The sequence below is a fragment of the Diadema setosum genome, chromosome 9 (assembly GCF_964275005.1).
Source record: "Diadema setosum chromosome 9, eeDiaSeto1, whole genome shotgun sequence".
In the NCBI taxonomy this organism is placed as follows: domain Eukaryota; kingdom Metazoa; phylum Echinodermata; class Echinoidea; order Diadematoida; family Diadematidae; genus Diadema; species Diadema setosum.
In genome coordinates, this window is record NC_092693.1 from 2,291,809 (window position 1) to 2,303,883 (window position 12,075).

General features: G+C 37.9%; 1 protein-coding gene across 1 annotated transcript in view; it reads left to right on the forward strand.

Annotated features, from left to right (window-relative positions):
- Positions 1-622: 622 nt before the first annotated feature.
- Positions 623-12,075, forward strand: part of LOC140232963 (short transient receptor potential channel 4-associated protein-like) — a 43,383-nt gene continuing 31,930 nt past the window's right edge. The window contains exons 1-2 of the mRNA XM_072313073.1: positions 623-1,125; positions 4,880-5,044. Coding sequence (XP_072169174.1) covers positions 766-1,125; positions 4,880-5,044 — 525 coding nt within the window. The 5' untranslated portion in view covers positions 623-765. The remainder of the gene's footprint in view (positions 1,126-4,879; positions 5,045-12,075) is intronic.

Here is a 12,075-nt window from a genome sequence, read left to right on the forward strand (position 1 = left end):
TGATCACGTTTGTATAAAATACATTCATGAAACTTTTGATGTTCTCTTTGTAGTGTGGAAAGGAATGACAAGAAAAGTAGGCATAGGTTTTGTGCATTGAACACTGATGATTCTTACTTCATGACAATGAAAACGTTGAGGTGTTCCGGTGTTTTCCCTAGATTGTATAAAGTTGTATCATTTTGACAACGCTGACATTATCCCCGGATAACGGGGAATCCCGCTAGCGGGAATACTGACTGTATGTTAAATGGGCGCGCAGTAGTAGATCTCTGGGGGAATATGGTAATAAAATATCAAAGACTGTCAACCTCTTCTTTAGGCCTATAATGGATACCCATTTTATAGAACATCTTGTTTTGTTGCTGATTTGTCGCGATCATCTCCTGGCTCTGGCGAGTTCAGTTATCGATAAACGACTGGAATTGAGTCTTATCTTCACGACACCCAAAAAACCAAAACCAACAACAAAAATAACACCGACATTGACGCAGTGCGCAGATATGAAGACACAAGTTATGCACATACACACAACCCCGCGTATAGTGCATGCATGCATACACTGCATGCAGTGTAAAAGTGTGTAGCAGCTCAGTGCAGTTCGCTCTAAACAGGACTTGACTGGTGGTACGTGTTCCTTGTAAGAGTTTTCACGCCTCCTTCTGGACAAACGTACACGATTTACACAAATGACCCATAACCTTATGTTATAAACATTGTACGGCTTTCCAGTCTCCCGAGGAATTTGGATATTTTCGGAGAAAAATGGCAGAGGACGACTGTCCACCGCTGAAAGAGCGACTTCGAGGTACGCGAGGAAGGACTGCAGCAGCGGCATCTACACAACAAAACAGTGCCTCTTCTTCTGGTACGACTACGTCTACGAGTACGAGTAGAAGTAACGCTGCACGAACATTGCCGGGGAATGGCGGATCGAATTCATCGAGACGTGGAAATGCGAGTGCAACAGCTTCGAAGGCGCCTTCAGACTCGTCATCAAGCAAAGATGCGACGTCTACGCGACCTAGGAAACGGGCGAAATTGAACATTAAGCCGTCTGAGAACATCTTTATGGGCCTGAGAAATGCACAATATGGAAAACGGCCCATCAAATCAGCGACAGAGGTAGACATAACAAAACTACCGACAGCGCGCGTTTGAGATTATGGTTATGCATGAATACCTTACATTACAGTATGCTGTAGAACATGTGGTGTGTCTGATGAAATTTGAGTCGGGAATTATGCAAGTTTATGATGGGTATTTTGGTAAAATAAGTTGACAGGTGTGGGATAAAGAATTCTTCAGACCAAGATCTAAATTCACACTTACAATTCAATGTTCATGTACTGCGCTGTAGACATGATCGATGACTGTGTTTTGTATGTACCGAATGTAGTGTAACAATGCGTTGATAGACAAGATGATGAAAACCCAGTCATCAAATGTAGGTAGGCTTCAGTACAACCATTAAAGGAGACCTCCGGATGATTTTCAAATTTTTACATTTGAACATATATAAATTAGTTATACTGGGTACAGAGTTTCAGGATTTATAATGATTGGGATGAAAAATAAGAATGTTTTCGAAGTTTATAACAAATTGCAATGAACAAGGATGATGACATGGCAGCCTCACCATAAGAATGCATGAGATGTGGCTCAAGGAAGCAGCACAAAAGAAGAAGGCATGCATAGATTACACACAGGTGAGCTTGCAAGCATGCGGTATTGTAATGGAATGACACTGCTACATTTCTGAGATATGTGAGGCTCCTATGTCATCATCTTTGTTCAGTGTAATTTGTTTAAGGTTTTTGAAAGTACTGTTTCTCTGCTCAAGAACCACAATACATTCTACAAATCTATACATGAAGCTGTTGATTTATGTACTACATGATGTGAAATTATGAAAATCGTCCGGAATGCCCCTTTAAGTCTTTCAAGGTTTCCATACCGTATGTAGACTCTATTATACCCTCCACCAAATGTGACCTACTCAAAAATAGGCTCACCCAGGCTTGGTCAGTGACGCATGACGCTACAATAGTGTAATGCACTTTTGTATCCCATGTGTTTATGGATACCTCGCGTAACCTTGGTTTCTGTAAACGTACTAAAACCTGTATTATTACACCAAAATTATTACATTGCTCATTTCCAAACACACATTTGAACCAAATCGGTCATTGGGAAGAATTGGTATCGATGTCAACCTTCATGCCTGAAAGAAAAGTTAAAAAAGGACCGATTCTTTTAAATACTGAACCCTGAAGGTGGGGACAAGGAAGTGCGTGTAGATCCATAACCTCTCCACTTTGGATGACATTGTAGTTTTGTATGATATTTATTTTGATCAATTAGTAGATGGAGAATTTCTTATTAGTGCACCGTAGTGAAAGAAATGTATGAAAACCAACAACGTATTATGAATGACTGTGGGGTGGTATTCTGAAAATCTTCCTAAGTTTCTTCCTAAGTTTCTTCCTAAGTCAGAAACTTAGGAAGTGCCTAGGAAAGACAAAATCGGTATTCTGAAATTTCTTCCTAGGCACTTCTTAATGCAAATTAGGCCATCCTTATCCCCGCCCACGTCCTTTCCTAAGCCAATACAAAATGCTGTATCATAAGGAACTAACTAATGACAATCGCATATTACTATGACGTAGGGTCAAATACACGAGTGCGCGGCATGACCCCTTTCTCACGCTCATTTCGCGCATCAAAGTACATGTGCGCGCAATGACTGACAAGCGCGCCTATCATGATGCTTGCAGTTTGCTATTCTTAACAACGTACTTAGGACAGGGGTGGAGCTTTCCTAAATATTTTCCTAAAATTCTTTCCTAAGTGCATTCTAGAATACCAACTTCTTCCTAAGTCAGAAATTTGCATCTTCCCGCCCCCTTCCTAAGGTTCTTCCTAAGTCTGTTCGTAAGTTTTTTCCTAAACTTAGGAAGATAGGAAGGGGGCAGGAGTATGCAAATTTCTGACTTAGGAAGAAGTTGGTATTCTAGAATGCACTTAGGAAAGAAATTTAGGAAGATATTTAGGAAAGCTCCACCCCAGTCCTAAGTACGTTGTTAAGAATAGCAAACTGCAGACATCGTGATAGTTGCGCTTGTCATTCACTGCGCGCACATGTACTTTGATGCGCGAAATGAGCATGAGGAAGGGGACATGCCACGCACACGTGTATTTGACCCTACGTCATAGTAATATGTGATTGTCATTGGTTGGTTCCTTATGATACAGCATTCCGTATTGGCTTAAGAAAGGACGTGGGCGGGGATAAGGATGGCCTAATTTGCATTAAGAAGTGCTTTGGAAGAAATTTCAGAATACCAATTCTTTCTTTCCTAGGCACTTCCTAAGTTTCTGACTTAGGAAGAAACTTAGGAAGAAACTTGGGAAGATTTTCAGAATACCACCCCAGGTGCACAATTCTAAAATTTTATCAAAACTAGCAAGAATTGTTCATGCATTTGATATGTCTGAACATAATATGATGTAGGCTAAATTTCATGACAAACTTTTCTCTCTCCCTCTGTTCACTCTAACCTCTTGTCTGATGATCACAGATTAGATTTTACTTAGATTTTTTGATAATTTACTTACTTACTGCCCGTTATGCCATAGGCACTTAGGGCAGCAACAAAAGTCCGCCATTTGGCTCTGTCCATGGCCAGGCGCTGTAGTGTCCCCCAGGTGTGGTTCAGGTCCCTCATCTCTCTCTCTACAGTTCTTCTCCATGTGTTTTGGGGGTCTCCCCCTCTTCCTCCGCCCAATTTACTTAGATACTTTGATAATTTTAAATAGATTGCAAGGCAGAATCATTGACTTTTCTATGATTCATGTGATACGTACTGTTTGTGCATACACGCAGTCAATGCTTTACACATACAAATGTATTAATGATACAGTGGATCTGATAATTTAGAACCAATTAGCATTGTATTTAGGTTTTATATGTGCACAAACAGTCATAAGTAGAGTACACAATAAATTCTGTGGATGCCATTACATATCTCATGGTTTTCTCTTCACAGAAATCATTTCCAAGCTACACCCTGTATTCATTCATAGCGTTGTAAATGTCTTCCTTGTCCTGTTTGACCCCTTTAAATGTTGTGTTATTCTTCCTTTGTAGATAAGTGAAATCAACAAGGTAAACTAGGTTATGGCTAGTAGTGCATATGCTAAGTAGTGCTGTTTATATAAATGACCCATACAGTTTTCAAATACTTGTTGGGCAAGGTACTAGTGCTCACTGCAAAGCACTGGTATATCAGCAGTCCCTCAATTTGAATAGTTCACTAAATGAGTGCTAATAGATCATTGGCAAGATGTGAAAGTTCATGTGCTCATTACCACACATCTATTGCCAACGCTTTCTTGGCTTGTTGCCTGCTGTGTTAGGACAGGTTTTCTTGTTGGAGGTAGCATGCTTTAGTACAAGCTGATACCATATATCAGTGTGGAGTGTATTGTATCATTGTCAGTTGGTAGTATTTTAGGTTCATTTGAAATTCTGATTTTATATTTTAAGAATGGTAATACAGATAAAACTGCTTCATGCAGTTTTGAAGTACTGCATGACTGGAGAATCCCGACACATACATGAGTGGGGTAGGTCTGATTATTATGCATACAATGTCCAATTGTATACCCACTGTAAAAATGACCATTCAAATTTTTATACAAAGAAAAAAAACTGACACCAGTACAATAATGATGACAAAGTACATAAAGGCTTTGAAATGTAATGATATGGGCATGTCCTGAAGTAAAGAGTATCATGTAGTTATCTGTTACAGAAAATTGCGAGAATCATTGTGAATCGTACTGGAATGTTCGCTGTCTGCTTCTTCTATCACAGCTTCCGATGGAAGTCCTGATGAGCACGGAGAGCAGACTTGGCTTGCAGCTTCAGGCACCTTCCAACATCCCAATCATTGCTGCGGAGCTGGCTGATGCCTCCAAGCACCTGCTGGTCCCATCCCCGGAGCTATCACACTACTACAACTGTCTCAAGTTACTCAAGGTACTGTATGCAATGCATGAGTCTCACCACCACCTTCAGTCCATCCAGGATTTACCATCCTTAAATCCTGTAGGCATTGTATATTATCAACTCTGTGTCGATGGGACTTAAAGATCTAACACCTTTTATCTACTGTACATTCAAAGACCCATCTCCATTGCATGCAATTACAAGATGTTTTCATGCTTGCTTTGAAGGGGGGGGGGGGGGGGGGAGATGAAAGCAAGATTATTAAGCAGAGGGGTGAAGATTGAGGTATGAGTTTTCTTCATTTTGTCTCCCTCTGTACTAATGAAATTTGTAAGATTGTAACTGCTGAGCTACATTTTGACAAACATGTCAGAAAAAAAAGAACCAGCAGGAATCGAACATGTCATCTTCTGCCTTCTTGGCAGCAACACTACCACGAGGCTATTCTGGTTGCCTGCAGTGACAAACTTGAACAAAAAATACCCAAGGTCCAAAACTCCGACCTCGGAGAGAGAGAGATATAGGGTAATTTTAGCAGTGGTGAAAACCAGGAATTTATCACCAGTTCACTTTCCCAGCACTTTTAATCACTATCAATTTAAGCTTTAGCTGGTACTAATGTGCATGCCAACAATATCCTTTTTGTAACAAATGGCAGCATCATTGTACAAAGTTTAAAGCAGATCTATAGAAAACAATAACTCTTTTAATAGTACATATGTAGGTAGCATTTAAATTGTAAAGATATTGTACAATAAACTATTGCATTAACATGCACAAAGTAGGCAGTGCTATACAATTATGCTGCGTTTCATACCTATGCTGATTGAGAAAGCAAAGCTCTCAAGCAGATCACATTTAGATGGGGAATATTCTGTACATGTATGTGTTCATGCAGCACCAGGCAACGTTAATAAAGTTGATGCATTTTTAAAAGTACTGTAAATGCCTTAATATACCAGGAACTGCACAGCTTGTGCAGATTTGCTTCTTGGTTGCTTGATATTTCAAAGATTACTATCAGATGCAATTTTTAGATTTCAATCCCTGGAAGACTGTTGTTTAAAGGGATCGTACAGATTTGGTTGAGACTTCAGATTTTTATCATTTTTGGTGAGAAAGTAAGAAACCTCTTATGAAATATGAAAGAGCATTTAATTCTATGAGGATTTCAACGTTTATTTGATGAAAATTGATTTTGAAATGGCTGAGATATCCAAAACAGAGCGATCCTAATAAAGTGTGGGACCCACATTTTATTACGATCGTTTTGTTTTACTTTGTTTTTGGATGTTTCTGCTATTCCAAACCCGATTTTCATCAAATAAACTTTGAATTCCTCTTAAAATGGTATGCTCTGTACTATTTTATAAGTGTTTTCATGGTATCTCACAAAAAAGTTAAAGCCCAATTTTCATTTTCACCAATACTATACCCATCCCTTTAAGGTGAACGATGTTGGCTTGTATTGTTACAAGACTACCATTGTATACGTGAAGGACCTAATGCTGGTGAAGATAGAAATTGGTTGTTGCTATTCATTTAGTAAGATATGCACATTTTATGTATCATGTCCCTTTAGAATGGGACATTAAATATCTGTTTCATCTAGATACAACTTTGCAGTGCAATAATAAAGGGGATACTGCATATTTCATATATTAATGAGTCTAATTTTTCATCAATTGGGACTTCCCCAACAATTTTGCAAATGGTTGAATTTACCATCATGGAGTACAGTAATGAATGGAGAATGTGATCGTCGCATTATGTCGGGATCAGAGTCAATATTTTTGCATGTTGTTAAATTAAAAAAAGAAATAGCCCCGACTCACAAAATTAGGGAAAATAAAAACCTTGCAAAATATATGGCATATACAGTACCTTCCTTTTTTATGGAATGCAGTGGGTATGCTACAAGTGTAAGAGGACAATTTCTTTTCATTGGTTGTGTCTGATAGCACAGACATGATGCATTGACAAAATATGGACAGATTTCCACCTTCTCTGTTTTAGTGTTTTCCCAACAAAATTCTAAATGTGCATTGAACATGCTCAGAAGAAAGATGTAGAGTTGGCAGTTATTTTGCTTCAAATGATTTATATTTAATATGTTTTATTCTCAGCAATGCAAGGAAATATGTTTTCTGAATGTCTGTTTTTGACATGTTTTAGCATGTTTGTGCAATTTTCAATTTTAAATGATTTGTATAAGATTTTCATCTTCATTATCATCAATATATTTTACCCCTTTAAAAAAAAAATCATGAGTACAGTTTTTGATTTGCAGAGGTTGGCAGCCCTGAAGATGGCAGAGAAAATGTATAAAGTATATGGAAGATCTGAATAAAGAGAATTATGGAGTAAAAGTAACACAACCACATAACCATAAATGCAGGCATTGATCAACTTGCTTTAAGAAAAATGTAAGCTCTACATGTATATATGTATCTTTTGTAAATTAGATTATGTTATAAGAATCCCACTACCCTGGACTGTGGGATGGGAATGAAATCTTTTTTTTTCTTTCTTTCTATTGTTGAGCAAGAACAAAAGGGTCTAGTTGTAATCGCCTGTACACTACAGTTGGTGTTCAGGCCACAACTCAAGTTTTTTTTTTTTTTTTTTTCATATTTGTTTCAACTAATGAGTCACTGTGAAACTATTCTTGTAAATATTGTTGAAGGTCTTAGGTTGTGGTAGCCATAACACCCTTTGTTTGCGATGAGATGTGTAGATATTGTGTTGTAAAGTCGAAGATGGAGGTGTTCAACACTGTATGTCAGGAAGGTTCGTAAAATTAATGATATCCTGAAATACAGGGGCTGCAGAGGGTCTCAAGTATTTAAGGCACATCATTCAAGTGACTACAGTGAATGTATGGTTCAGTGTTTCCAGTAGATTATAATGATAAATGACAGTTTATCATGAAGGACTGTGTACCGAACCTCGTGAAGGGGGATATCGAATGACGGTTACAACACGACATGGGCATGAAATATTAAGGGGTAATTTTGAAGAGATTTGAATACCATCAACGAGAGGTCACGTATCACAAGACTAGGCCAATAGTAGAAACTTATGATCTATTTATGTTATGATCTGTCTTTGAAATAACCCATATGACCAGATGATAGTCTTCTTTTTATGCCTCCGCCACGAAGTGGTGCCGGAGGTATTATGTTTTTGGGGTTGTCCGTCCGTCCGTCCGTCTGTACGTCCGTACGTCTGTACGTCCGTACGTCCGTACGTACGTCCATCCGCTTTCGTTTACGCGATAACTTGAATAATATTTACTGGAATTTTACCAAACTTGGTCCAAGTATGAAGTATGATGGGGCAATTATTTGATTAGATTTTGGGTGAAATCGGCTGAAGGTCAAAGGTCAAGGTCAAATCATGAAATTGTATCCGTTTACGCGATAACTCAAGACTGGATGGAGCAAATTTCACCAAACTTTGTTGGAGGATGATGTATGATGGGACAATTACTTGATTAGTTTTTCAGTGAAATCGGACAGAGGTCAAAGGTCAAAGATCAAGGTCAAATCCTAAAATTTATCTGTTTACGTGATAACTCAAAACTGGATGAAGCAGCTTTCACCAAACTTGGTCCAAGGATGATGTATGATGGGACAATTAGTTGAGTAGATTTTAGTGACATTGGCAAGAGGTCAAAGGTCAAAAGGTCAAGGTCAAATGCTACAAATGTTGCAATTTCCCCCATATCTATGCAATGCCTGAAGGTATTTTCTTGAAACTTGGTGTGGACATGTACTACTGCGTAAAGATTCTCCAGAGAGAGTTTCATGTCATAAGGTCAAAGGTCAAAAGGTCAAAGGTTAGGTGAAAATGTTGCAATATTACTTTTCTCTCAAATGCTTCAATGTATCTTCGTGGAACTTGGTACATATGCATGTACTGTCTGGCAGGGATTATCTAGGGAATTTAGGGGTCATGGGTCAATAGGGGTCAAAGGTCAAGGTCAACTCCTCAAAATTTTACTATTTCCCTCATATACTAGTATATGCAATGCTTGCATTATTAGTTTCAAAACTTAATACATGCATTACCTAATGGAGATTCTCCGGGAAATTTCCAGCCAGAAGGTCAAAGGTTAAGGGTCAAAGGCCAGGTTTCAATGCCCCCCCCCCAAAAAAAAAAAAGAAATCTATTTTGTACCGTCATCACACTCTTTCTTCGTACCTTGGAAATTACTCATTGCATAAACTTTCCCAAAATTCCCCAAAAATGTGTACCTGCACTCTTAGAAAATTACAGCAAACCCAGTTCAAGACATTTCTGACAAACCTGTCATTTCAATATTTTGCCAGTTATGTGAAACTGTCATGGATCACACATTGTGAAGACATTGTACTATACGCCTATTGGGAGAATCATGCATTATGGCGGAGGCATCAGTCGCCATAGCGACATTTCTAGTTTTTTTTTTTTTTTAAGGATATAAAGTACAAGGTCTTGGGAATACAGCTGTATGTATGTTTTTACAATCTTTTTAAATGATGTACCGGTATATTTTTTCCATGCGACAAAGCACAGTGTAGTACTTAACCAACATCAGTGGTATATGATGCTCAGATGGTCAATAGAGCCTTTGTCTTGGGTGCTTGAGCAAGATTACCATGTATTGGGTGAGACTGTGTATTAAATACTAATCACTTGTATGAAAGTAGAGAGCATGTCAGAGATAGAGGTAAATATTTACCATTTGTGTGCATTCAGATCTTGCTCTTATGCTGGTATTGGTTCATATGCATTTGTAGTTGGCTCTTTGTCAGGGACTACTGTGAAAGTACCAGGTAGAGATTTTCACGTGAGTAATTTTTCGCAATCTAAAATTAACTCAAGTATTTTTAATTCCCCAGATTAAAAGAGATAAAATATTATTACATGTATGAGAAGCAAAACTATTCACACACCTTTATTTTTGCACTAGTTGCATGAAATGCCAGAAAATTTCCTCTTTTTCAGTATAGATTTTTATATATTTTATTGAGTAGGTGTTTACGTATACTTGATTATAATCACACATTGGTATGGCCATGTATACAAATTTGAAAGTATGGTACATCTCAATATTGAGCATAATTTAATACTAAGGCCAAAAAAAAAAAATTGTTGCATTGGCGTAACCCGCCCGACCCTAAAAATTCCGCCGACCCCATGTTTTTTTATTATTTTTTTTGCTATCGATATCAAATATTTGTTGATTGCGATCGCGATCGCACAAACCCGGAAGTGGAAACGGCTCTGGGGATATCGGATGTACGAGGGAGAGATCTAGCATTCAGACTGCGATGTATTGTGCACAGTTTTGCCATAGGTTTCTTGTGTGGAGAACTTACACGAATCTGTATATGTGGGACTGTAATAGAGATCGCCGTGTGCGATGAAAAGATCGTACATATGGGTCAATTTGCATCTATCTTATCTAAGTCAAAATAGTAAAATATGAAGTGAAAACATTCAGGATAGGGATTTCAACATCTTTAAATTCTGTGAAGGGGTATAATTCCAGTAATATCGGCCTCATAAATGATTTGTAGAATAGATGAACACAGCACATTCGGTTCAGCAGTTGTAACTGTTTACTGAGCTGAGCACGAGTTTTACACGTAAAATGCAGGTAGCAAAAAAAAAAAAAAAAATCCGCCCGACCGACCCTATTTGAAAATCTCATGTTACGCCAATGCAACAATTTTTTTTTTTTTGCCTAAGTGAGATGGGTAAAAAGCTGCATCAATAGATACAGACCTCCAGTGGGCATTAATTTCGGAGATTCTGGGTGCCCATTTTCATTTTGAAGAAGCATTGTGTGGATATCATTAGTGTATAGGGTACCTTAGAAATGCAATGTATTTCCCATATACACCGTGAGCCTAGACCTACCGTTCACTCAACACCAAATTTGCAATGTACACGATGTACATCTCACAAGACTGTGTGGTACAGTGTGTATTTGTGGTGTGTAATTGGTGTAGACACATTGAAACCATATACACTTGTATACAACTGCACATGTAACAGTAGTAGAGACAGAGAATAATTTTAGTATTCACAGTACACATGATTTCTGAATATTCTTGTTACAGGTTGGCAATCTTTCAGTGCTTGTATTGACAATCTTTGATTCTGTGTGATACGATATTTTTAATCTCTGATAGTATGCACTTTGTACCCATGACCATAGTGCTAACAAGTGGGTTCATGCAGTTTGGTATAATGATAAACATCACACTCTGCATTAACACACATACATGTAAATATATTGAGGCCCATCTGTGCGATTATATACTCACACGTTTTGAACCTATCCATAGGCAATGTTTCGATTCCCACCCAAGGTACAGACACTATTACATATCCACTGATCCTCATGTGAGACAAAGTCAGATTCGAGTATCGAGTTAATAAGTGTTGACATGCTGCTGTACAGTGAGTGAGTCATATTAATGTGTTTAGCTGGATGTGTCATGCAATGTACTTGTGATATTGCTACAGTATGAGTGCATACATTGTGAAGTTTCTGTTAGAAGACTAACTCGGTCTCTTGTATGGTGTGACACTGTGTCATGTACAAATGTAAGGTGGATTGTACACTCTGATCAAGCTTTTTGTGAAAATTAGATGCGATGTTGAATGTGTCTAGTGCATTTTTTTTTTTCATTGCAGGCTTCTTTATTTTTGAGAACACCATAGGGATTTACAAATTTTCGTTTAAATTTCTAATCATATCATACAAACGTACATGTAGAAAGAATCTTACAGAAAAGGCAATGTGTTCTGGGTGAATAAGGGAATAGTAGAAAATTATAACTTTTCATTAAATTGTTAAAGGATGTACATTGGTAAAATGCCAATGCCTGTTGTTGCAACCTTGAGTATCTTGTTATCAGTACAATAAGTTGGGTTTGTTGGGGCTTGTTGACCTAAAGTTAGTCCTGATCCAAAGTGATTATAAACACTCTGCCACAAATTTACAATAGTCTGTATAATATTGGTTTTGTAATTTGTGTTGAATGTTCAAATATAATTGTAGT